At 45.8% G+C, this 26,861-nt stretch overlaps 1 protein-coding gene across 3 annotated transcripts in view; it reads left to right on the top strand.

Annotated features, from left to right (window-relative positions):
• Positions 1 to 26,553, top strand: part of PFDN1 (prefoldin subunit 1) — a 31,552-nt gene extending 4,999 nt beyond the window's left edge. Inside the window, exons 3-6 of one of the 3 annotated variants that reach the window (XM_075102382.1) lie at positions 10,334 to 10,418; positions 17,689 to 17,797; positions 18,063 to 18,122; positions 26,334 to 26,553. In XM_075102382.1, coding sequence (XP_074958483.1) covers positions 10,334 to 10,418; positions 17,689 to 17,797; positions 18,063 to 18,094 — 226 coding nt within the window. In that variant the 3' untranslated portion in view covers positions 18,095 to 18,122; positions 26,334 to 26,553. The remainder of the gene's footprint in view (positions 1 to 10,333; positions 10,419 to 17,688; positions 17,798 to 18,062; positions 18,123 to 26,333) is intronic. The other 2 variants (XM_075102381.1, XM_075102383.1) reach the window with 2 other exon arrangements.
• Positions 26,554 to 26,861: the final 308 nt, after the last annotated feature.

Raw genomic sequence — 26,861 nt, 5'->3', positions numbered from 1 at the left:
GAACAATGTTCTTCACAGTGTTATGTGAGTGGGCCTGTAAAAGTTTGCAAGATCTTCTTAGAGAGCTGTCACAGAAAGCAAAATGCAGGGATAATGCAGTAGTAGTCTGTACAGGTGCCTTTGCCTTGAGCAATGAAGTAAAGGGCAGCAGTTGGTTGTCATCCTCTTCCTGGCTGATCAGGAGTGTGAGAGGAGCACAGTTGGTCAGTGGGCTTCATGGTTAACTGCTGGTAAATAGTGGGATACTGGGAGTCTGGACTCCTGGATTCTATTCCAAATCAGAAAGGGAGCTTGGTCTCTTGGGCATAGGCTCCTTTTCCAACTTGACGTCTTCTGATTTCTCAAGCACACTCCCCCTGTCCTTCCCCCACTTACTTCTTGATCTTATTCCTGCTGCCCTGGGCTGCTCGTTTTTAATCTCCTGGATATCTTGGTCCAGTTATATCTCTCCTGCCCTGCTGCTCTACATAATTTATCCATGGAATACTGACACTTCAGAGAAGAAAAGATTTCCATGGCTTGCAGGCAAGATATATATCTGCCTAGTTCTAGGAAACAGCTGCATTTCTTTAAAAAATCAGCTTTAGTCAGAGAGCTGATATAGAGTGGATGCATCTGATAAGTCAGTTTTTGCCAAATGTATTAGCAGCAGAAAAAGGGTCTTAAAATAAAAATAATAGCTAATTAAAAAAAAAATAGGTGTTTTGCTTAACCCTACTTCAGATAAATCTGTTGGTTATAGTCCCCCCACCTACTCCATGCACATTGTCATAGAAGATTAGCGGCATAGCTTTTACTTGATGCTTGTCTCCCTTGCCTGGAGACGTTTAACTCTTTAGGAGCATCTTTCTGTTAGGACTAGGAGTGTGACATTCAGACAAATATGTTCCATTTGTCTTTTCTTTATCCCTAACTTCTTCCTTGCCTGTTATCTAGACAGAGGAAGGAGCTACTTCAGTAAACGTAAAGGAGATGAAATCTAAACTGAGAAGATAAGGGTCAAGGAGACAAACTACTCATGCAAACTGTTGTCATTGCTAGAGGAGTTAGTTTGATCTGCTGTGATCCAGAGGAAAGTGCTGTCATATAAATGTCAGAGCCTTCAATTAGTCTTGCACTTGCAGGACAGCAGTTTGGAGGTCAGACTGTTGTGGGGAGTGAGGGCTGCAGTAAGGCATCTTCATTTTGTACTTACCTCCAGAAAGAAGAAATCTGGGGTTTCTTGCAAATGCAACCCATCTGTTGCTTCAGTGGTACAGAGTTCTTCTTGGATACTTGCTAGACAAGTATTAAAAGTTTTGGGGAGCTTGAACTGCTCCTGCTTTTGTGGCTTGCTGTGCCAAATCTCTTTGCAAAAAAATTATGGAACATGACTGTCTTACTTCTCGAGTTCTCCAAGCACTTAAAATGTCCCTCTGATATTCTGAAATGGCAAGGAGCTTCCATTTATTTTAATATTTAGTGGATTTAAGGTACTGTATTTTGAGTCTTTTCCCCCATTTCCTAAAGGAAGTACTGGAATTAAGGGTTGCAGTCCCTGGGGAAATACTGAGTGCTAGAGCATTTCTTCCAGAATATAGAGGCTGTTTCTCTGGTTTAGCGCAGGCACTTAAATTGGGCTTTCCGGTGGCAGAGGAGAATGGCCAAATCACTGGACCAAAGAAATACTGGGAGGGACCCTGTCATATCCCTGTCTTGTTTGGGGATGCCCTTCCAGGTGTTGTGTCAATGGACATCTAGTCGTGGGGCAGGGTGTGACAAGGCACCCAACACTCCAGGCCCACAGCTGTTGAGTGAAGATGCCCAGAGTCAGTCTCTGGTCTGATATGTGTATGTCAACATAATATATAAATTTTATGTGGAACAGCCTTAATACAAATGAGAAGTCTGTAGGCCTGAATAACCCCTGACCTAGTTGCCTGTTCAAAGCCTGAAAGAAGGAGGGTTTTATTCACAGCCCCTACATTAGAACACTGAAGTAAAATATGAGGAAACCAGTGCTGTGGGTTGAGATCGCTATTTTACACAAGTTTAATACAGAGATGCAAGAGCTAAAGTGCTGAACTCGGGAATGCTACAACCGCTGTCTTGAATTTTTATTTTTCTTTCTCCAAAACTATTTGCTGAATTAATAGAATATTTCAGCCAGTTAAAAAAAACCCCAACTTTCTGAGAAGAAATGATTTTCCAAAACAACATCCAGCCTTTTCAGTCCACAAATGCTGATTCTAAAAAGTTTGTTCTTACTGATTAGGAAACAGTGTGATTGTTTTAGTGCTAGCTAATTTAACTCTAGCATCCAGAAATATCTCTGTATTAGTGTTACGCTTGAATTCTTTTACCTCGGTTATCTTTACATCCACTTCTGTGATGTTTGCTGTATTGCTTTCTTTGATGCTTTGTTGTAGCAGGATTTGCCATGTGCAGAAGCCAAGGCTGTGCTATTTAATAACCATAGGCTGACAGTTGGGTCTTCCTCCTCACTCAGCATTTCAAAGGTTTCTTCCTGGGCAAGGCACAAAGCAGGTTTTTTTTCTTGCAACTATGGATGGGTTTGCTTTTCAAGAGAGGTGTACCCGGATTTTGCTAGCTTTCATGTATAGGTTCTTAGTGAAGGGCTGTTGCTGAGCAGGGTAAACCTAAGTTTGCCTGCCAGAGCGGAGCAGTATCTCCATGTCACTTCATTAACTACTGAAAATTTTACCTTTCTGATCACAGAAGGCTTACCAATAGAAAAAAAAACTTTTTAAAAAGAGAAATTTCTTTAGGATTGTTTGACCAGGCTGTTCACACCAGCATTTGTTTGTTTGTGTTTTCTTAGATGTTTGTTCATTTGATATTGTGGTTGGTTTATTGTTTGTTTGGTTTTTCTTAACTTCTTCCTTAGGAATTTGTGGGGAATTCTTAAAAATACAGGAGACGTTAGAAATGGATCTTCATATTATCAGAAGAACTGTTTCTGTTTCTGCTGCTTGTAACTTTCAAATATGGTACAACCTAGACTGTAAAAAATCTGTTTGAAGTGTATCTGCTAGTAGGCATGCTGTAGTCATTTGAGTTTCCTTTGCTTAAACAAGCTACAGGTGATCATTGCTACATACTAAAAAATTACATTACAGCAAAATTAGAATATAAAACCACTAAACCAGGGATATAGGGATGAAAAAGTACTCATGGAGATTTCACCTCCATGAACTGCAGTCATGTTTGCACTGTTTTACCCCATGGTTTGAATCTTAAATGTTGTTAATTCCTGTATGATAGAGAGGAGGCTTTTTTTTTTGAATTCCATTTATGTTGATTGAGCCTTCAAAAAGAATTGATGATGTTCTTTAAAAGCAGACCACAGTACTATTTTATTATTTGGGGTTGTGCTATATTTAATACACATGTAGAGGTATATTCCTGCTTTCTTTTTTTAAAGAACCAAGCATGAACAATGGTATAAATCTACCATCTAGTTAAGTGTCTGGCAATGCAGAAACTGCTGTTTGCAGGCTGTGTTACTATCTTGGCTTGAGGTAACATAATATGTTGTAGCTACTGACAGATCAAAAAAAAAAAAAGTGAAAACTCAATGTAAACATGGCCTGAAGTGCAGAACCAAACCCCTTTGCCCCTCAGTAGGGCAGGATGGATGTGTTGGGCCAGTCCGTGGAGAGATTTGAAGAAGCAAACAGCGTGTAATTTTTTGTTCTTTTCCTTTAGCTACTTAAAGTAAATAGGTTTATGGCTTACAAATGTTCATCTGAGTAAAAGTTACCCTTGTTGTGGCCTACATAAGACTCGGTTTGGACTGCCTCCAGTGCTGCTAATCCTGGTCCCTCTGCGTGCTCCTGTGCTGTCAGGCTGAGTTTGCACAGGTTCTGCTGCCCACCAGAGATGCTGCCAGCATGCTTCAGCCCATGCTTCCTTCCCAAACAGCTCCTGGTGCATATCGACCTCTCTGAGTGCAGTAGTAAAATGACATGTGAACTATAAACTGCTGCTCCTGGAATGTATTCATATATAATCCTCCTAATATAAGCTGCAGGATTTGTTTTGCTTTAAGGTATGTGCTGCTTTTGTGGGGGTGGGGGGTGGGGGAATAGTTGGGTTTAGCTATATTGAGAACGACCCAATGAGACGACTGACCACTAAAATAAAAGCAAACATAGGAAAAGTTTCAGCTCATCTGTTCCCACTCCATCTGTTTCTGCACAAGCTCTAGTTAAGGCATATGATCTGTTGAATGGGAAATTAAAAATCAGACTGAAAAATGTGAAACCCTTAGACATGAAGGGTGGCAGCACAAACTATAATTAGTCATGATTTTACTTTTTTTTTAATATTGATTCCTTGTCTTGTTTGGAACTGGGTAATTCTGCTAGGATGACTAAACTGGAATTTGCTGAGGTATAACAGTGCCTGTTATGAACTGCATAGGGAATCATTTACAGAAGCATAGGCAGACCCTAGGAGAGTGGAAGGCGGCTACTGGGTGTTTGTAACTGCACAGCCGGCTCCTGTTCAATCAAGCTAGATTGTTAGGGATCAGCTTGTTGGAAGCCTCTCTTCCATTGGCTTTGAACAGTACTTAAAATGCAGTAATCCCCTACTGAGTATGCTCAACGCTTGAACAGCAGTGCAAGTTCAGAATTAAAAAGCATCTTTAAATAGATAAGGGCATGACTGGGCTTAGCCCAACTTTTCTCATGGAGTAGTCTAATGAAAATGCTTGGTTTCAAGGAGCAGTATATTCCATGTAAATGATTGTGCTGTGTTATAGCACAGCATGTTAGTTGTTTTTTTTTTTTAGAAATACAGTACACATGTTAAAATAATGTTATGTCTTTGTACAAAGTTGTTAGTTAAGGTACTGAAAAGAAAACTATGTTTTTGTAGAGAGTTTCCCAAACGCAGTGGGAACCATAAAACCAAAGTTATAATGACCCTTTGTGTGAGCTGGGAGCCAGACTGAATGGACTTCTAGATCTGTCGTTCATCATGATTCTGGCAAAATAGCACTGTAGTGTTACTACCTGTAAAATTATCTGTCTCTGAAATTGGGCAGAGGGATATATATCAATATCAGGCAGGGGAAAAGCTAAGGCTTCCCCCAGTACACTGCACAGGTTCTTGCAGTGATCTATGTGGACCCAAGTGGGAAGAATTGCTTTGCAGACTGGCAGGAGGGAGCCCCATGGCCTGCTGTGTGGCTCCTTCCCTCCTGGTTTTAAAACTTTAATACAAACAGCCTCTTGCACCAGGAAGCCATGCAGGAGAGACACCTGAACGATGTTTCCTAAGCAGAACGGGAAGAGGAGAGTGCTTGCATCTGGGATGGATGCCTGCCACCAAAAGCCGCAGACATAAAGGTTGAAATTCGTTGCAGTTGCAAGTAATTGAAAATAGGGGTTCTTAATGGAAAACCTTAACTATGAGTATCACTGGTACTCCACCTTTAATAACTTTAATGACATATGTCATAATGAAGAGTGGCGTGTGCTGAACAAACGTCTCCATAACCTCATTCGTTAAGAGGCGAATCTTTCAGCTTAAACTCAAGTAAACAGTACATTTTGGTGCAAACAGACTGAGTTATGGAATTATTTACACTGTGCAAATGTCACTTTGTGGGTGTGTACATGTGACACAAAGGAGCAGACAGATGATGAAGTTGACAGCATTGCTGACCAGCCTGACTAGAGCCTGAAGACCATTTTGCCCAGGGCATAAGGGAGTGCTGTATAAACGCTGAATAAATAGACACCATATCTAGAAATTTGTAATTGGGAAGGGCTAAGAGATCCCTTCAGAGGGAAATAAGCAATGAGTATCAGAGTATATAAATCACTTTCTCTGCCTTAGGAAAACAAAAATCCTGATGTGGAACTAGCAGAGGGAGGAAAATAGAAACAAGTGGGAATGTTTAGAGTGAGGTTTCTGTTTCAGTTCTCTTGTGCTCTATTTTTGTTCCTCATATTGCACTTGAGAACCAACAGTCACCAGGAGACTGGAGCACATAGGTACAGCTGCTTTGTAAACACTTCACATTCTAATAGAGCTGCTCTTGTTGGCAGCCCAGGTTTGGCTGAATGTTGCTGTCCTTGAGGATCCCACTCTTCTGTAGCTTTCTTTTCTAATTTTCTTTATCTATGGACATTGGAAAAATTGCTAAGTATCCGGAATAGGGCGAATCCTGTCTGTTTTTACTAGCCATTTCATTTGAAATGTATGGCCAACTGAGATGTGGTGCACTTCTCCGTTCTGACCCAGATATTTCCAGTGTTATTTAACAACAGTGAAAAAGTTCCTGTGTGAAGAGTTGATTGTTACTAAGCTTTGTGATTGCCACTGTGGTGCTGAACACTTCTCTAAATCGTTATTTCATGTTTGATAGATTTACTAGCGTGTGCTGTGACACTTCACTGAGAGAAGGCAGAGAGGAGTGAACTCACTTACCTGGAAGAGGATTTGGTTTGCTGCTTGTCTTCTGTGGACTATCAATACTTAAAAGCCATCCCAGTTCAACATACAAACTCTTAGAGCCTCCTATAGTGGACTCCGGCAGAGCAGTCTGTGAAGGTAGCTCTTTGGCGCTGATCTGCGCCAAGGGATTGGTGTTAGTCATGTCATCTGCCAAGCTCAGTCTCAAAGAGCAAAAAGTGGCCCCTTGGTTCTGTGATGCAACGACTCTAATGTGGGGCCAGTTCTCAGCTGGTGGTGTACCTCCAGGCAGTGAATGAAGTTTGTGTTTGAAAGGCTTGTTCACAAACTCAATCAGGGAAGAGTTAAGTCCTCAGAACTTCCCATGGTTCTTTCATGAGCTTAAAAATCCATAAATAAAATAACCACATTTAACTAAAACCAGGCCAGCAGAATGACACTGCCCTATTTCTCCAGCTTGGTGAGGAAAAAAAAAATCATCAGGTTGGTATTTTACTTAGGGTAATTGGAAAAATGAAATCTAGATTAAATTTAAACTCTGGTTTATTACAAGTGCCTGCAGCACCTCTTACTTAATGAGCAGAACAAGCTTCTGCTTTTTCCAAGTGCTGCCATAAACCACATTATTTCCTTAGGTAAAAACTTTGGTCATGATCTCCATAATGTGTGTATCCCAAGCTAGAAGCTAAAACACTGATGGGTTTTTTTTGAGGCCTTATGTTGGGAAGTGAAGCCTCAGATTTAAATAGTTAACTGTGGATTTGGATTTATAGCTTCAACTTTCAAAAAACTGGCCTTTGACAGCTTACATGGCAGTACCCGTGCACTTTAGGCTGAGGGCTTGATAGTCTTGCAGCAGGGAATTGAAATGGGTGGCTTGAAGCTGGAACTGGTGAAGACTTTCTGAACAATGCTGCTGGCCAAATCAGGGACATTTGATGTGCTTCTGAGCCAGTGTGTGAATGGACACAGGTTCCAGCCTGCTATTTTATGGTAAAGAAAATTGGGGTGGTTGTATTTGTGTCCAGCTGCCTGCATAAGTCTCGTTGGTGCTAACTTCAAACATCCAATTTTAGTTTGCTGTTGCATGTCTGCCAGAGCATTGCAAGAGGGTAGAAGGGAGGATATTTTCCCCGATGACTGCTGTTGACATTTGCAGGATAGAAGTGAAGTCAGCTGCTTGTTTGTTCAAAGGTTTTAGTACCCATAGTGGTTCTCAGCCCAGCTGGGATCCCTCAGTGCTTGTAGCCCAGCAGTGATCTTCCCAGCTGCAGCATGGGGAAAACTGATCATGCTGTGTTGGAGTTTAACTTTGTTTCTTAGACCAGGGGTATCAGTGAAACCAAAATGATCCATCTGGCTATATAATTTGTGGAAGCAAATGAGAAGGTATTCTGTTCTTCTTTGCTGCCCTCACAACAAAAGGAAATAATTAAGGAAACGTTCATATACACATACAGGCTCAGGGAAGCTGTGACGTGGGAGAGGATTTGATGGCTTTGTTTACTGAGGGCGTCTTGCAGCTTTGATTTTTTCACTAATGGCAGCTACTGCGGAAGCAAGGCAAAATTTTAGTGTTCACCCCAAAATCTACAGGGGGTGTGTGTGTGAAGGCTAATGTTTGTTTCTTCTGGTATTGCAGGCTCAAGGTAAGAGTGTTGGAATGACATGGTTGCAGGTGGTCCTGAAAAGTAGTTCCTCTCTGCCTGGATCCAGTCTCTGCATCTAATAGCAATATAAATAACTTCTCTTTCCTAGGGGGGTGATCATGGACTTCATTTTTCGCAAGACTGAGCAAAACCCACATTTTATTTCAGAGGGCTGGCGTGTGCTGGAACCTGAAAACATTACCACTGTGTGAAAGTGGATTGTGGGGTTACCTAATGGAAAGTGGGTGATTGAGGGGACAAAGAGAGTATGAGTGAGCTGTGTTGTCAAGAACAGGAGCAGATATAGAACAAAGATGACACTGGGAATAAGCATGAGCTGAGACTGGGAAGAAATGAGGAGAGATCTGAGAAAATTGCAACATAAAAGATATAGTGGAAGTTACTGTAGAAAAGAGGAGGTGAAGCAGAACAAGGGAGAGAAGTGGGAGAAGAAGGAGGAAGCAATTGCTAAGTGCAGTTAATAGCAGCACTAAGGAGAATTTTAATTGGAAACTTGTTATAATTAATGGCAGTTCTGCTCCCATGCATTTCAGGAATGCATGTGGCAGGTAGTTTTCTTTTTGGCTGTTGTGTTGCTGAGGCAGAGTATGCTGGGTTTCAAGCTAAGTGGCAGATGAGTGTTTGCATTTACCAGGTGCTGAGCAAACGTGTTAATAGTGTAATTTGTCATGGGAGATGGCGCTATAAACTGATTTAGGATTTTTCTATAGCAGACGGGGAATGCACTCTGATTCTGCCCTGTCTAAAGCTGCTTATTTTAACTGTTCAAGCATGAGCTGTTGACACCTGGCAGGAAGACATTGACCCTAGTTGGTGCTGGAGGGAGACCTTGACCTCATTGGTATGACCAGTGGAGGGTCCTTCTAAATCCCCTGGGGGACTTTCTAAGTAGGGAAGGGGTGAATCTGCAGCTTGTGCATTCTTTATGTCTGGAAGGATGAAAAAGAACCATGGAGGATTCCTAAAATTCATATGAACTTAGTTGTCCTTTACCTCTTTGTGGGATGCCAGTGCTACATGCTGGAGAGCTGCTTTGGATGCTGGTGATCCTTCAGAGGCTCTTCTGAGCAAGTCAGTCAGCTTTTTACTTGCTGGCAAGCAGGATTGCTGTGACTGAAATGTTATGGATACATCTTTCAAATCCCTTTGGCAATTAAAAAGCAGAACAAGTGGAAACCAGTGGCTGTAATTTTGGTGATGACCACCAAAATGACCGCTTCCCAACCCCCAGAAAAACCTTCTGAATGTAGAAAGCATGGGAATTCGGAGGTTAGTGAGGGTGTATGTTAAAGCCAAGCCCTGAGCAGTGGGAGCTCCGGAAGCTCAAGTAAAGGAAGGTATACCATGGCTCTGTGTTTCTGGTGGAAGCACCTGGCACTGCATCATCAAATCACAGAAGGGTTTGTGTTGGAAGGGACAGACACAGATCATCCAGTCCAACCCCCTGCCATGGGCAGAGACATCTTCACTAGATCAGGTTGCTCAAAGCCCTGTCTAACATGACCTTGAACCCTTCCAATGGTGTGGCATCTGCAATTTCTCTGGGCTACCTGCCCCAGTGTCACACCAATAATGTAAAACATTTCTTCCTGATGTCCAATCTAGCCCTGCCCTCTTTCAGTTTAAAACCCTTGTCCCTTGTCCTGTCACTCTAGGCCCTGGTAAAAAGTCTCACTCCATCTTTCTTACAAACCCCTTTTATATATTGAAAGGCGACAGTAAGGTCTCCCTGGAGCCTTCTCTTCTCCAGGCTGAACATCCCCAACTCTCTCAGCCTTTCTCCCTAGAAAGCTATGTTTTTATTATGCAGGTTTTTTTAGCTTGTGAGTGCAAAAATGGTAATGAATGGCTTTTACCCATTGAAAGAGGCTTGCTTGACTATATGCCTTCAACTGATCTGGATCCCTTTGAAGGGCATGTGATGACACACTCCCCTTGCTAGCTGTGTGCAAAACCTGCTTTTGAATCATTCAAGGACACTGAATGACAGAGGGAGATCTGTGTGCATCCATTTTCTTCCTCCCAAGTCGTGGGTAAGATTAGTGAGTAAGCCTTTGAGGCCAGCCTGGTGGTTTTTTTGAGGTATCATAGTAATTTCTTCTGCCTATCTCTAGAACATGCGCGTTGAGGATGAATACTTTGCAGAGATCACTGTAGTTTAACTTGGTCTGCAGCTAGGTGTACAACAGATGTAAAAAATATCCAACAGTTGTCTGTCTCTTTTTCACTTGTAGGTTTATTCTTCAGTCTAAAGGAGTGATTCATAATCAGCTCTTAGAAAAACAGAGAATAGCCGAAGAGAAAATTAAGGAATTAGAGGTAAGTCTTTGGCAGGTAATGATGATGAAAGTGGAACACTGAAGGTCAATAAGATGCTTTTGCTACATCCCTTGTTTTTATCTGCTACTTTTCATTCTGAAGGATTGTAAGTAGGTGAAACATAGTGCCAGTTACAAGTAACCTATAAGTAAATCGTGTCACTTGATTTCTTTGCTAGATCTACAACCCCAGTAGGGATTGATTGTTTGCCCAGTGTCCTTATATGAAAACTGCGGGAGAGGGATTCAAATGAAATTAGTAGGAAGAAGGCTTAAAACTAGCAGAAGGATGTTTGTGTGGTTATATACAGCAGATAGGTGATGTGAAACTTTGCCAGTGCTGTGGATATTAAAAGTTTACACTGGCTCAGGACAATTGCACAAATTCATGGAAGAGAAGTCCATTGAGAATTACCAAATATGTAGAAATGGCATCCTGCTCAGGAAGTCCCTGAGCTAAAAATGTCTGGAGGCTGGGAAAGTATGAGGAGGAAGTACCGCATACGCCTGCCCTGTCCTTACACTCTGCCCTAGGCATCTACTTGTGGCTGCTCTTGAAGACCGGATCTAGGAGGAGATAGGACTTCGTTTGGACAATGTGGTCAGAACACTACTGTGTTTTTATGTTTATCTCATTGGACTATTCAAGGCAGAGAAGAATATCTAGGAAATACAAAGTAGCGTCTGCGCAAGTTTCAGTGTTCAAACACCTTATCTAGGGAATCTTTACTATCTTCTAGTGGCTACATGTACAGCTTAGTTCTTGGGAGAAGATGTTCAAAATGTACTTTTCCAAGGCCATTAGTGTATTTTTTTTCTTAATGCTCCTACAATATAATTAATACAAAACCCTCTTCCTTGGTTTTTGGGGAATGACAGAGAAAGCAAAGACTGAGTTGTGTCAAGCTGCTTATCTCATCTGTTAGTATTTTGGAGAAAGTGAGTGTGGAAACCAGCTAAGTGGGGACAAGCAGGACTAGGAAGTCAGTGCTCAAACCTACTCAAACCTGTGCAGTTCTGTCTCCACTGTCTCCTGCTTACACTGAAGCAGAAGTAGAGTTTGTATTTTCCTTCATTCCTTCTTAAAACTCATCTTGTCTGGAGAGCTGCAGGGCAAGCATGTCACCATATGTTGTGTTGCCTGGAGTGTTTTCTGTGCCAGTTACTAAGGGGTTTTGTGTTTCTGTCCATGAGAACTTTTTCTGCAGCAGGAAAACATGGAATCCATGGATAGGCTATATATGTAAGGTGGTGTTAATGCAGACAAGGCACAGTCATTTTTATGGTCATATGGTAAAAAGTAACTGTATCCTGGCTACTCTGGAGCCATCCCAGATGCCAGTGGCTTTGTGCAAAACAGACCTACGACTGGGGTTGGAGAACTTCATAGCAGCATATTTGGATTTGGAAGTGATTGACTGGAGTGTGGTTGACAGCCTCTGTTTACAAACCTTGCATCGGGTCCCTTATGCCAGCTCCATCGGGCTGTGGTCAGCTTTTTGACTGCCGTGCCCTTCAGCTGTGCATCTTGGTTTCTTCCTGTTCCTGGTGGGGAATGGTCTTACCTCCTGAACTTTCCGATTGCTGAGTTCAGCAGAATGGATGGAATTCCCCCCAAATTATAACCTTTGCCATTCTTGCACGAAGCTTCAGAGCTGGCTGCTTCGCAGATGTGTTTTTCTGCTTTGCTTGCTGCTTTGCTTTCTCTGTCATTCCCCAAAAACCAAGGAACAGGGTTTTGTATTAATAATAATATGTCACTTGAGTCTCTGTATATGGCCACTGAATGGAAGGTCCCAGCAACAGTAACTGTCTCAAAAGGTGTTGGGAGTGGAAAGGTGGTTGCCACGTGGGTTGGTTTTTCTCTTTAAACATGGATAGTAGGGCTCAGATGGCCAAAACTTTCAACAGTTTGTTTTAAATGAATATTCAAGTCCATCTTTTAAGTACTTTGCTTCCAACTGGCTGGCAGTTTTGTGAAAAGGATTTTCCTTAGGCTTGGGATTCCCCGTGGAAGAGGACCAGCTCTTAGACTGACAACTGCTGGAAACTAAGATTTCAGGAGAAATACCTGAGTCCAAGTTAGAGAGCGCTTATCACAGGAGTAGGGGATTTTGCTGTCCTGAAAACAAGTTGTGACAGAAGCAGGGAAGAATGTGTAACTGCTTCCACTGCATCATTGTAAAATAAATATGAAACCAAGTTAGGTTAAAACTGGAAGGGTTTTAAAGTTTAGGATTATATTTTACATTAACTACCTTATTATTTACATTGCTCACTTTGCATAGTTGAATCAGGCTGGTCAGAGTAACCCTCCAGTATCTGTACGGTGTAGCTGATCTGGTTGTTCATGTAGTGAGCGCCTGAGACAATTATGCCTTGCTACTATGACACTATTGCCAAGGTTTTTTGAAATGTGTATTTTTGATACAAGCCTGAATTTGCGAAATGCTCTCATTGCTAGCTTGATACCGTATGCAGAGGAGCACAGCACAGAGGGCTGGGTTCACTGCTGAGCTCTTCTGTAAATCCGTCCAGCTGCATAGCAAGGAGAGCTCCTGAGTGCTGACTATTTGTGAAAATGTGGGCTTTAACCTGCTTCAGAGATGTGAGAGTTTCCTGACATTCACAGCTGTCAGAATGAACTCTGAAAACAGTGAGGGGTTTGAGTCTGTTTGAAAGCTTATTTTCTCCCTCTTCTGATAGTCTTAACTGCCATCATGCATTGCAGTGATTCCCTTTCCCTTACTCCCCTCGGGTTCCTCCGCAGTTGAAGGGGTGTGTTGCCTTTTTCAAGGCAGCATCACAAAATTGATGTGGTACTGCTAGTTGGGTCCTCCCTGCTGCTCATGGCATGGCAAAACAGCAAGAACCACCACACCTGTCTTTGTACAGGGCTGTAAAAATAAGGCTTGGCTGGAATATGCATTGGATGTACTTAGTGAGAGGAGCTGTGCTCTGAAAACACTGAAGGTGTATGTATGTGTATGAGGGGGCAAATGCATAGCCTGTCAGTTACTCTGCAGGAAAAGCAAGGTAGCTTTACCCTTCTTGTTAAAGTTAAGGTATGAACATGAATATATATATGTACATATGTAGCATTCTTAACTTCACAACTTGTATACAATCCTTTGGAATCCAAATAGACTGTCCAGGCTTGCTGGCAAAATATACATGCCTGCTTAAAGGCTGTGGCAGGGAGGCTTACAAAAACCTGCTTGAATCTTGCAGAGGTTGATAGCATAGGCTCACTCACATACTGGCATGGGAAGCATCCTGCTTAGCAGTAGCAATTGGATTTTTCCAGTCCTGATACTATCAAATTCTTGTTGTGTTTCACAGTACAAGGGGTATGTGTTAAATCTATTTTGAAAGCATTCTAAAGGGATGAGCACAGACTCTTTTTAGCTCAGCAATGTTTGTGCAGTATTAGGAGAAAAACCAAGTAATGTTTTTCTTCCCTTGTTTTTAAGGAAACATGATACGTGAGGGGTGGAACAATGCTTTGTTTCAGGAAATGTTATCCGTTTCCACTGTAGGGCTAGATGGATTCTGTTTTCAAATGTGGCATTTTAAAAAGAACAAACTCTATGATGTTACAAAGACATGGAAAATTGATTCTTCGTTAGGGGTGGAGAAAGTGATTATCGCTGTGTGTTTTCTCCGATAATATCTGATAGTCCCCTTCTCTCCTGCTATATTCAGCATGTTTAGTTGTCAGGCGTTGTCAGACTAAATTGCTAAAAATAACAAATATGGGGGAGGCTCTTCTGGGCAGCTCTGTCTACTGTGTGCCACTGAATTTAGCTCCTTTGTGAAAAGGGCAAAAGCAACCTGCAGCTTTCTGTTTGAAGTGGGTTTTAGTTTTAAACTCTGACCACAGCATTGTTATGTGCTTGTTTCCCAGGCAATTTTTTCACATGTGTATGGGAGACTGAAAGTTTACTGCTGTGGAGATAAAGGATTAGTTGTTTTCTTCTCTGTCTGTCTGGAGTAGACAACACAGTCAGGAAAGCTATACCTAAGTGCTTGATTTCTAATTCAGAAATTCATCATGTGGTCCCTAAAATGCCATGTCTAATTGCCCTATCCCACACAGAAAACCTCTTTGCTCTTGTTCATGGTGGAGAAATAAACACACTACTCTCAAACACTGGTGTGCTCCATGTTTAAAGGCTTAGATGGTATTGCAGGGCTCCTTCCTGGTAAAGGTAAAAAGTGACTGCATTACATGCCAGACATCAAAGGTACCAACAGGCTTCTTCCCTGGTGCTGCCTGGACACAAACTTGCTTGTGCTGTGGCTTCCATTTCTCTAATCTTCTTTCTCTAGGAGCTTTAAAATGCTTTGTCGCAGCCCTGAGGCATAATGGCGGTCTCCCCCTCCCCGTCTCCATGAGTCTACCAGGGCATCTCTGATGGTTGCCGTAACAGTGCTTTTGTACCCTGTGGGGACAGATTTAAGAAGGCTAGGTGTGGCTGGGGAGAAGTGCTGGAGCCTGGGAGTTCATGTTCTCTGAGCAGGTATGACTTGGGTGGACCTGCTCACTGTGGCTATGCGCCTCTGACGTGGTCCTGCAGCAGTTCTCTGGACAGTCCTTTGGTTTCCTATGCTGAAACAGTCAGTGTGGAGGCCAATTCTGAGGGTGGTTTTAATGATGTGAAAACAAGCCTCTTGAGATTTGTGGTGCACTTTGCAGACCACTAAGTGACCATCAGAAGGTAGCAATTGTTAGGCTGTTTCCAAGTTAGACCAATTTCTTCCTGGGATTTACAGTGTAGAAGCTCTCATCCCATGGTTGGCTTGGGATAGGCCAGTGCCCAGGAATGTGCAGTGGGCTTTTTTAAATAAACGGGAAAATAAGGAGTGCTCCTGTTTGCTTTGGAGAGGGGAAGCCTCAAGAATAGCCCTCTGTGCTTTAGCCTGGAGCAGATTTTACTTTGGATGAGTGTGCTGTTCTGTAATTCCATTGCTGGCATACACACACGTACCGAGGACATGGTTTCAAACACATGTTGTCAGAGAAGCTGCCCCTTGTTTCTAAGCGTGTGCATAAACGAGGTCAGTCCCTGGCTTGGTTTCAGCCCTGTTGGCTTTATGGCCTGGTCTGCTCTAAGGAAGGCTGGTGTGCTTCTGTCACTGTTCATAAAGGAGCCAAGCCAGAATCATCCGTGCAACCATGCACAGATTGTATCCGTGCTCTGCTGCAATCATGATTTGCAAGCATGTACAAAACTCCTCTGGCATGGATTGTTTGCAGGTTTGGGGCATTGCTGGGGAGTAGGTTTTTATTTTAATTTGCTTGTCCTGGAAGGTGGTGTGTTGTGGGGTTTTTGTTTGTTAGTTTGTTTTGGGTGGGGTGTTGTGTGTTTTTTGTTGTTGTTGTTGTTTTTCCTATTTGTTTCTCCTTCTCTCACCCTCAACTTCAGAATTCAGAGCAGTGATAGCTCCTCCTCTTGCCCCTGAATAATACTTTGGTGTTTCATGAACTCTCCTTGGCCATCTATGAGTCAGGAGTCTAGATGTTCTCTGCAGTCAAGAGAAAGACAATAAAAGCTTCCAGGAGGTCACTTGTTCCTAGAGGTGATCATCTCCCTCTGCTTGCTGTAGAGGGAACCTAGACACCTGATGTGGGGACACGTGGAGTATAGAAGTGAACTTAACATGTAGGATTAATATTTGGGCTTGCATGGACCTTTAGGAGGAAGCTGTGGGAGCTCTGCAAATTACGGAGGTTGGTGTGAAAGTGAGCTGTAGAGGCTCATCAGGCCCCCTGTGAGGACCAGACCAGGTGATAGCCTTCATCTTGCATGGCTTTGGGTGTCTGAGGCAGCTGCAGGTGTCTGGGCAGGTCCGTCTTGGTGATGTTCCTGGGAAATGTGTTTGGGTATGCATTTGCAAGGCTGGATCCTTCATTTGGAGCAATCATTCACCGCAACAAGTTTTCAAACTCCCAGATTTTTGCAAGCGACTGCTTAATTAGTAATTCTTTGTTAGTCTTCCCTGCACTGCAGACTGCAAAGTAAGCATGCAAACTAGCTGAGAGGGCAAAGGCTGCATGAAGGGAGAACTGGAATTTGATGACTCTCTATTTTCACTGTTCCTACCTTTATTTTTAGGTGGATAATTGTAGATTTTAAAAGCAGGAGAATAATTAACATGGGTGGTGATTGCTTCCTTTTAAATCCTTTAGAAGCTAATTTTAGAGATGCTTTCAAAATAAAGATATCCCAGAACTGATTTTAGGATTTTTTTTGGGGGGGGCAGGTAGCTCTGATTAAAAGAAAAAAAATCTAACAGAAAAAGCTTTTCAAGCAAACTTTGCCAGTCTGCTCACATTCCTTTGTAATTCAGGGGAAAGTGAAATACATTATGCATTAATAAAAAAACCACTACTGCTGCTGTGTCTAAATGCTTTTGTCCATCCAGGAGCCTACATTTAGTCATCTGTGTCTGAAAACGTTACTTGTTTCCTCTGATTAGCATTAAGCTGCTTTTATGATTACACTGAAATCATTTTAACACAAAGTTGGTAGATAAGTCTGTCTTTGTCATTTTAAACCAGGGTCTGATTCATTGTCAAAGCTCTCCTTTGTGCTTATGGCTGCAGAAGTATCCAAAGCAATGAGCTGAGCTGGATGCGAGTCCCTCTCCAAATTCCTCCTTGCATGAGTAATAGTTAGTCACAAAACCAGTGCCGCTGTCCTTGCCTTAGTCACCAGGCCCATGCAGTCGCTCCTTGCTGTCCTTTATGCTGAGCAGCTCCAGGGAGGATAAACCCTGATAAACCTGTGCCTGATAAACCCCCATCCTGCCCCCATCTCTTCCATCTCGCCTGGAGAGAACAGGAAATGATTATTTGGAAAGCGTGCTCCTGCGCGTAGGAGACCTGACCCAGCCCTGAGTCAGCTTTATAAAGCCACACCTTGCTCTCCAGGTATGTGGGGAGGCGATCACGACTTCCTGCTGGCCCCGCTGCTGTGTCACTCCACTCATCTGTCTGTAAATGTGTTCCTAGCGGGGATGTGGCTGCTTTCTGCCTGCAAGGCAGCCAAATTCAAGGGTGTCTGAATTAGGAGGGGATGCTGGTTAGCTGCGAGCTCACATCATCTTTTTGTTGCTGATTTGTTGAGTCTTTGAAATTTATGGAAGTAATTTTTCTTTTAAAATGGGCTTCTTTGGCTGCAACCGCAAATGATGAAAGGTGTGGTATGATTTTGCAAAAGTCATATTGCTAGGAGGTATTCTGATGAGCCGTACTGACTCTGCAGGACCAAAGAAACCAAAGCACCGAGTTGGGGAACTTACCACATTTTGCAAGAGGCAATTTGGGGAGGAATACTTCCGCCAAAGCAAAACACGGGGATTTTCAGAATCTGGGTGAGTTTCCCCTCCCAAAGTTCTCTGTGTTTCACTTGACTCTGTTGTAAGTCTGGTTAGGGTGCAGTATCTGACCTGAAGCAATGTGCCTATGAAAACTGCTCTAAATGAGTAATTTGCCAAGGGGTGTCTATAAAGGAATCCCCTGGGCTGATAATGTATTTCTGCTGCCACCTACTGAAAGGTTCCCAGTTGGTTTGCTTTTGTAGTTGTTAACATCAGGCTAGGGTGCAGGAGTTCACTGGAATAATCTGTCATTTCCCAGTTACACAGAGCAACTCTCCCCTCCTCTACTGAAAATGGTGTCCTGTGGCTGAGGCAACAGGTATGTGCAGCGTGCTCTGAGCAGGGCTGGGGCTTGGGGACGGAAAGGCTGCTCTGTAGGCAGGTGTTCATGCCCATTACATTGCCCCTTCTTCTCTTGAAGGTAGCCTCCCTTCATGCCAAGTGTGGAAAGCAGTGGGTGCTTCTCCAAATTAGCTTTTTCAGAGCATGTTCCTTATGGTTTCAAGGTGCTACAGTAACAATGGGGGAAGCCCTGCTGGTTGTGCTGTAGGTAGGATTGATACATGATGAAGGTCGATTTGCACCAGCAGTTATTCAGGCTTCTAAAGATCCTTCTGAGTTGGCAAGTGCACTTATATGCTTGATGTCGTCTTACCTTCACTCTAATACAAATGTTTTTGAAGTGACTGAGGGTCCCTGTTACCTTCTGGAAAGAATGGCTAAGGGAAAACCCAGGGATCTGAATCATGACTTCTCTTAGTTAAATGACATCATCTGCTTCTGTCAGCAGCTGTCATCAGAAACCAGCTGGGCTCCCTTCCTATTGCAGTTCACTCAGTCTTGAGCAAACTCTGGGCAACTTCCTGAGAGCAAAAACTCTATTTGGAAAGGCTTGAAATGTATCTAAATATTTGGTGGTTGCTGTTGCATGGTAATTCCCAATGTGTACATGTGCCACAGCGTTGCACTGGGTGAGGACCAGTGCTGGGTGGACCCATCAGGGCGTAGGACTGCCTGCAGCCTCACCCCACCCCATCGCTGGTGCCCACTATTTCAGTTTCTCCTGAAGCTGAAGCAGCTGGGTGCTGTTCAGCAGGTCCACCTCCTTCCTGTTTACTGGTTCCAAGTGAAATCCCGTTAAACAGAGCACACATGCTAGACACATCATCTTCCATGATCTCAGGCTGACCAAAATGTTTGCCTTGCCTGCAGCGCATATGATGATTGCTTGGTGTGCTGTTCTCCAGCAAGGGGGGTTTAGACAATTTCAGCCACCCTAACAGCAGTAGTGGCCTCACGAGTGAGGGCAGCTCGTGATGCTGCAGCTGCCTGGCCTCCCACATGCAGGCAGCACAGCTTGCTTTCCTTTCGGTGAAGATCCTTCCCCAGGCAACCATGTGCTCCCAGCTCTATCTTATAATCTGCTGATCGCTTTCCCAAAGAGTGCACACACAGAGCCCTCGAGGAATGCCAAAAATGACCTGGGTTAACTTTGGGAGATACAGAAACTATCGGCTAGCAGGTTTATTGAGACGGTGTCACAAGATGAGTTGTGTCAGGGCTCCTATTTGAGGCAGTGCATCATGCCTGAAGACTCTGCAGCATTCCTCAACGAAAGCCTTCTAAGCGCAAGTGTGGGGATGCCAGCATCTGGCGGCTGGTAGCCAAGTGTGCTGCAAACCGTGGGGAGAGAGGTGTTCTCTGGGAAGGGGACTGCCAGCTTGTTTCATCCTCACAAGTTGGATGTAAAACAAGTTTGTAGAAAAATAGTTTAAAAACAAAAAAAAAAAGGCTGAAATGAGAATGTATGTTCTGATACCATATCCTTAAATTTCCATGGACGCATTTTTGTTTGGGTTTAAGCACATTTGTGTTTCCAGGTCAGGTGTTGAAGCTCTTTTTCTCGTGTTGACATGAAGAGAGAGAAGTGGAATTTGATGAGCAAAAGGAGTAGCAGTTGAATGAGAAACTGCTACTTGAAACAGGAAATTCACCTGTGAGTGCAAGGCATAATGCAGCATGAATAAACTCTGGCTGCTGTGTATTAGTTTCCTGCTGAGAGCAGAAGTTCTCTTTTGGCATCGAGCATGCACGCTGTGAAACACTGTGCTGAACTACCAGCTCTAGACAAGGCTCCGCAGACATGCGGGTCTGGCCAGTGGCTGACCAGCTCTCTCTGAAACCAGAGGCATCTGAATCACAGTGCTGGGGGAAATATGTGGCTTTGATCATCAAAAGACAGTCTGAGAGGAGCTGATTAATAGTTTTTTCTTGCTGTGGAATCTGTGGATGCTGGCTCTTTAATCTGCCAGGAATGTAAGGTCTGGGTGTATCATCATGCTTCTCCAGCAAAGCACCGGCCTCGGTAGCATCATGATGCAATGGGAACAGAGGTGGGAGGCTCAAGCAGGAGGTGACTTCCCACTGTGTCAAAAGGCCACTGGCCTCCTCTGTTAACCACAACTCCTTTTCTTCTTTGGGGTGTGAACTGTAATTGTATTTGCATTAAATCTAGTATTTCTACAGCTGCTGCCAAAAGTAAATAGCGTGGAGCTGGTCAGGGAGCAAGTGTTGCCTGTGAGAGGGAGCGAAGTGCAAGGGAGGGCTGTGGTATGGGATAATGGCAGGGGCAAGTATTTATGGTGTTGCTTTTGCTGTAACCACCAGTGCCAGGGCACAGACTTTCCGTTCTAGTGCATGTTGGTAAGAAGCGTGTGCAGTGAGGCATGGCTTGTGGGTGCTGCTGTGCGTAGCCTCTGGCTGGGGCCAGTCAAGCTGATGCTTCCAAGAGATTGTGCTTTGTACGCAGGCAAAGCGAAGAGGCAACCAGGGCTGGTAGCAGTGGCCCAGAGCCGTTGCCTGCAGCTGCCCAGTGCTGCCTGAGAGCAGAGTGTGTTGACAGTGGGCATTGCAGCCTACTGTCCTTGCTGAGGTAATGGGGTCCCATCGAGGCAGCTGCCCTGCCTGCCCTGTGGGCAGAGCTGGGGTTGGTGCTGCCCTCCCTGCTGGACAGTGCAGCTCCTTCTGTGGGGCTGTCGGCTGCACAGCTTCCCTTCTTCCTGGAAAGGGTTCCTGGGAGATCAATGCATGCTTCCTGTCGGATGGGGCTGTGTGAGCAGCCAGTCCTATTTTTGGCTGCATTTCTGATCACATGGGAGATGGTGCTTTTACTCTACATAGCTGCACTGAAACCCCAAATGGGCTAGCCCCTCGCCCTACAGAGCTGGTTTAGGAAGGCTGCAGGAAGGCTTGGAACTGGGGAAGGCTCTGGGAGATGGGAGGGGAGAGTAAGGGCCAAGCTGGTGGCACCATCAGCAGTCAGGTGCAGGAGAGCCTCAAAGCCCCTGGTAGGTGCTGGGAGGTCCAGCTGGTGGAGTTGGCTCTGCTGCCCAAAAGAAGAGTTCTTGGCCATCTCTTCTCATCCTCCATCTCAGTGCCAGGCAGCCATTAGCATGACAAACCTATTTCCAGAGAGCAGATTTAGGTGAGAACATTTCCTTTTGGGCTAGTTCTCAGACAGATCATCAGGGCTGTGGTTTGTCTTGCTCCCAAGCACTGCAGATCTTCCTGGCTAGGGAAGGTGACTGTTTTTGGCAGCAGGATTATCTTAAAGGAATTACAGAATCATAGAATCATTAAGGTTGGAGAAGGCCTCTAAGATCATCAAGTCCAACCATCAACCCAATACCTCTGTACCTCCTAAACCATGTCCTGAAGTGCCACGTGTACACATTTTTTTGAACACCTCCAGGGATGATGACTCCACCACCATGAAACTACAGGCTGGGAGGCATTGACTGCACTAGCTTTTTGCGGGCATCTTCTGCAGTTTTGCACCCTATCAGCTGTTCTGCACATGGTCCAGACCTCACTAGCCTGTCACAGTAGCTGTTTGTTTGTCATGTGTCTCAGTGCAGGTGGCAGTACCCTTTCTGTGCAGGGACAGTATGGGGCAGGAGGGGGATCGAGGGGCTGTCACTGCAAATAAGGGGTTGGATGAGAACTGGTGGGTGGCCTGTGGAGGGAACAAGTGAGAGTGCAAGAGCTTGTCCTGTGCCAGAGCAGGGCTGCTGGCTTGATTTCAGAGTGCTTGTGAAGCATGCTGCCTGCCTGGAAATCTGTAGCTGCAAATCCTGCTGCTTTTCCCTATTCCTTCAGCCACCTTCAAGGCGGCCTCTGGCTCCCCTTCCTTGCTTCTGCAGTGGAGAGGCTTCTCATGCACTGACAGGACCTGCAACCTCAGGTCATTCCTTCCCCCATGGGAGTTATGATGTGTGTGTCATGGAAACAAAGCACCATTTCTGAAACCTCAAAAGCCATGGGGCAGTGGAGGCCAGTGGGAGGTATGCGCTCACTGCCCCAGCCGAGTGGGTGTTCAGAAGCTTCACCTCTTAAATAAGTTACCACACTGCAAAATACACTTTTTGGGTGTTATTTAAAATCTCTAGTAAGTGGATGTGGCAACTGCGAACCAGGAGGAAGAACCAGCCCCTCTCTGCAGCGAGAGCCATTGGCTGACAAATCAGCCTCTTCGTGCTGCACTATTTCCTCCTTAGCTGCCTTGCCACACTCTGCATAACTGCAGGAGAGATGCCAGCACCTCATGGTGCTGCGCTTCCTTGCTGCAGTGTGGCCCTGTTTGCAAGCTGTGAGTTTGGGCTTTTCTGAGAGCTGAGTGGCATGTGTCACCTTCACCCTGTCCTCTTCCCAAAGCCAAGTCTCCTTTCTCAGTCCTACCCTGAGACTCCGTGACTCAGGCAGTGGTATCTCTTGCTGTTTTGGGTAACCACCTTGTCTGGCCAGGGGCCCGCAGGAGCTGGTGGGTGGGGGCAGTTCACGGCACTGCTGGTTCGGGAGCTTGCAGGTTGTACAGCCTCTGACGTCAGTGGCTTGCTGTGCAGGGCCAGTGCGCTGCCATGTCTTGTTGGGCTCCTGGCTGGTGAGCACTGGAATTACTGATGTAGAAGTAATATCAGAGGCTGCAGAGAGCAGCAGCCTTCAATTTCATGAGGGACCAAAACCAGCAATACAGTTCTGGCATTGCACTGGCAATTTGCTGGTAGCTGCACTTGCCTTGGCACAGGCAACAGAATTAACACTTGGAGTGGTGAACACACCTTCACAGGGAAAATACATGCACCTCCTTGGGTGATGAGCTACAACCTAGCAGCCAAGGGCTGGCCCAGAACATGGGGTCAGAGGACATAGGGTTAACTAGGGCTGCAAGTCAACATCAAGTGCAAATGAAAGCATGTGAGTTCAGGGAAGATTGGCGAGTGAGTTTGGGAGGCTGAGGGTAGTGTTCCTCCCACTGGGAGCAGATACCACCAGCCTTGCAGATCTGGCTGAACTGGAACAGCCTCCAGGGTGACTTCAGAGCTGTACTGTCAGACTGTCTCTGGGCTCTAGGAGAGCTGGTGTGACTAGGCAGTGTGTGTCAGCTGGCTTGCTCACAGCACTGCTCCCTGGGAAGGCACACCAGGGAGAGATGGAGTTTCCTGTCTAGACCCCAGTAATCCTGCTCTCTCCTGTGATTATCGAAGCAGAAACCAGGCAACAGCTCCTTGGGAAGAAACACCTTGCTTCTGATGCGTGTCTTGGAAAACGCGGCAACTGCTCCTTGCTCCCCTTGATTTGGGCTGTTAGAGTGGGAGCCAGCTGCTGTGCTCTCTCCAGCACTGCCTGCCTGCTGTCCTGCAGGAGAGCTCAGGAAGTTTGCAGCACCCCAGCTGTGGGTGCAGTTTCCCTTGATGCTCAGCGGATGCTCCCTGAGCCCAGGGATGAACCTCCCTGGAACCTGATTTTGGGAGAAAGGAGTAAAAGCATCAGGACCAGCCCAGATCCTCTTGCTCCAGGAACTACATGACTGAGGAGAGTGATTGAGGGAAATACGAATTCCCTGAATCCTCACATGCCTGGCACTGTAGGTGGTAATTAAGTAAAGAAATGGCATTAAACAGTGTCCCTTTGCCATGAGCTGTGTAGCTCCAGCACTCCTGCTTTCCCAGGGAGGGCAGAGCATGCCACTGCGCAGGAATGGGCAGCGTGGATCCATGTGGGCCACAACAGCCATGAATGCTCCTGCACTGTTTCAGGCCATGTTAGTGCTCAAGCTCCCTTGTCATTAGGGAAGTGAGGCCCAAATGGTCACCAGCAGAAATTCCTAGCAGTGGATGTTTGAAATCCACTGTGTTAGGAGGACAGAGCTGTTTGCAGCCTGCCAGCTCCCAGCTGCATGTGGAGGCTTCCCTGTGTGGTGGCAAGGCTGCCTGACTCTTCCAAGGTCGCTGCTGAGGCCAGCCTGCCAGTGGAGAGCTGCTTTCTGGAAATGTCCCTTTCTGTCTGGTGGGCACAAGGGAGGGTGGAGAGGACAGAAAGCCAGACCATGTAAGAGACTAATTTGATTGCAAAAAAATATTTTTTTAGTAATAAATGAATGCGTAGAAGTCAGTTCTGCTGATGCCACTCTCCTCCAGTCAGCAGAGGGAGGTGGAGCTTGGACCCATGCAACCTTTCCAGGACCTGTCTCCCCTTGCAGCCTTCAGATTCAGTTCCCTAGATGTGAAATCCCTCAACGTCTGTCCGGGCTGCATGAGAACAGCACAGTGGTGGCAGAAGTTCTGCTCATGCGTCAGCAAGTCGTTGGCAGTGGGAACCCGTGCTGTGCCTCCTCTCCCAGTGGTTTCCTGAAAAGCAGCTCTTGTAAGCAAGAGGGATCCCACGTGCCTGGGGCCTGCGTGAGAGGGACAAGGAGCCCTTTGCCATACCCATGGCCCTAGCTGTTGCTAACAACCTTTACTGTTTAAATAAAAGCCCTTCAGTATTTAGAAATGGGTCTGGAAGAGATGTCCTCATGGCATGGGCATTTCAGCTGAGTTTACAGAAGTGTCACTGCAAGTCTGCTGCAAGGGGATGGATGGGGAGTGATGGCAGCAGGACTGTCCCATGTGCTAATGAATTTTCCATCAGCATTATGGGTCCCAGCTCCCTGTGGGCTTGCAGGAGTCAGGGGGAGGCTGTCAGGGGAGCATCAACTTTGTGGTTCTTGCCTGTCACTAGCTGGCAGTGGGCGTGTCCTCTGGTTCACACACAAATCCCCCTAAGCCCCCGTAGCAGGAGGTGGGTGCTCAGTGGAGGCCAGCACGTGCTTTTGCTACAGCCTGCACCCATGGGTGCTGCTGTGTTCCTGGCAGCTGGGAGAGCACCCAGAGCACCATGTGAGCTCTTTCCTCCTTTCCTCCAGCCCCCTGCACAGCTGAGCAGTGCTGAGGACCTCTGCTGTCCCCCTTTAGCTGTCCTTGGTTTTGGTGGGCTTTGGAGGTCATTCATGCCATACCGGACTCCTCTGCCTGTGGCTAAAGAAGTGATTGTTGGAGCCCATGATAGGATGCTCTAGGATGAGGCCCAGACTCCTGTAATTTAATAATAATCCTGACAATGCTAATTTGTACCTAGCTTGGCTTGGAGACAGAGCTCTACCAAGCTCCCCAGGACCACAGGAAGGTGCTTAAGTGTGTGGCTCTAACCAGCGTTGGGTAGTGGGAGCATCGTGCCGCAGTGGCCCTCAGCAGGCTTTGCTGACAAGAGGACCTTGTGAGGACAGCAAGCCCCACACCACCATGCAGCGGGTGCCACCCGTGGAGCCCTGCGTGTGCCCCTGAGAGCTGCCCCCGTGGTCTTCTGCAAGCCCAGCTCTGGGGATCCTCCCCAAGGGTCCCGTCAGCCCATAAGGAAATGCATTTGGAGCAGTGTTCTCCCTGCTGCCACCAAAGGAATTCTGCATCCAGCAGCCAGGGCTGCCTGCACTCACACAGCAATGCCTTCTGTCAGCCTGGCGTCCACTGGAGACTGTTGTGTCTGTTGTTTAGAAACCCAGAGAAAATAGTCAAAAGAGCCAAGCACTGATTTTTCCAGTCACCTAGGAGCACCCAGACTAGCAGGAAAAAACGCTGCGTGCTGAATTCCTATCTTGGGATGCACAGCTTCGGGCTGCTTCCCTGCCAAGCCTAGCTTAATTAAAGATGATTAAGGAAACACACGTATTTGGTGATGATGCCAGGGAATTTCTGACAGAAAGGAGGGTCTGGGTTTAGAAAACTGGCCCAGCTGGGAAAAAGAGCCTTTTTTACCCAAGTGCAAAAGGATTTTGCTGTTGTCTCCGTAAGAAGGCCTCAGCATGTTAATTCCTCTCTAGGCTCCAAGCATTACCGGGATCTGATTTCCTTCCTTGCTACGGTTAATGTATCCCACTTTTTGTAGCTCTGCTATTGCAACAGTCATGGTAGCTCCGAGGAGAAGGTTTCAGAGGAAACAAAACTCAAAGTCAGTGTAAATATTGCCCAGGCTAAATATTAACGCTTCTAGGATACCTCTGGAAATGAATAACCATTGTTCTCACTTTGGGAAACCCATAGGGTTGTGCATTCCCCCAGCAGGCTGCTTGCAGTTCTGCCCTGGGTAGCTCTTGGCCCCAGCACCCTGGCAAGTGTCAAGGTGGACGTTAACTCTCCTCTGGGTTTTTTCCTTGCAGCAGAAGAAGTCGTACCTGGAGCGGAGTGTGAAGGAAGCAGAAGATAACATCCGGGAAATGCTGATGGCCCGAAGGGCGCAGTAGCTGTGTGGTTCCCCCCTGGTCTCCCGTGACAGCCTCTGGGTGGTTTTGGGCAGCTCTGCCAGCGCATTGCTCACCGCCACCTGGTGGCGTGAGCTCCATTCTGTGGCAGTTTCAATAAAACTTCTGTGAAGCCTGAGCTTGTTTCCTCTGCCTGCTGCCTCGGTGTCTTGCAGCGGCTGCTCTCCCTGCAGGGATTTGATGGACAAAGGAGGCGGTGGTGGGATTTGGGGTGAGGGCCCTTTGGGGAATCCTGCTTCACTTTAAAGCAGCTGTAGCCCTCGCCCTCCGGAAAGACCCTGCCCGGTGCCGCACACTGGGGAAGGCTTGCTGTGTTGTTCTGCGGGAGTGGGGCTGGCAAAACCATGGTGGGGGAAAACGGAGGCTGGCAGGGCTGGGCAGGGCAAGGCAGAGCAGGGCCGGCTGCGGCAGGCCCACAACGGGGGT

This window comes from Phalacrocorax aristotelis, chromosome 8 (assembly GCF_949628215.1).
Source record: "Phalacrocorax aristotelis chromosome 8, bGulAri2.1, whole genome shotgun sequence".
Lineage (NCBI taxonomy): Eukaryota > Metazoa > Chordata > Aves > Suliformes > Phalacrocoracidae > Phalacrocorax > Phalacrocorax aristotelis.
The sequence above is the reverse complement of the archived record's forward strand: the minus strand, read 5'-3'. Positions and strand labels throughout refer to the sequence as shown.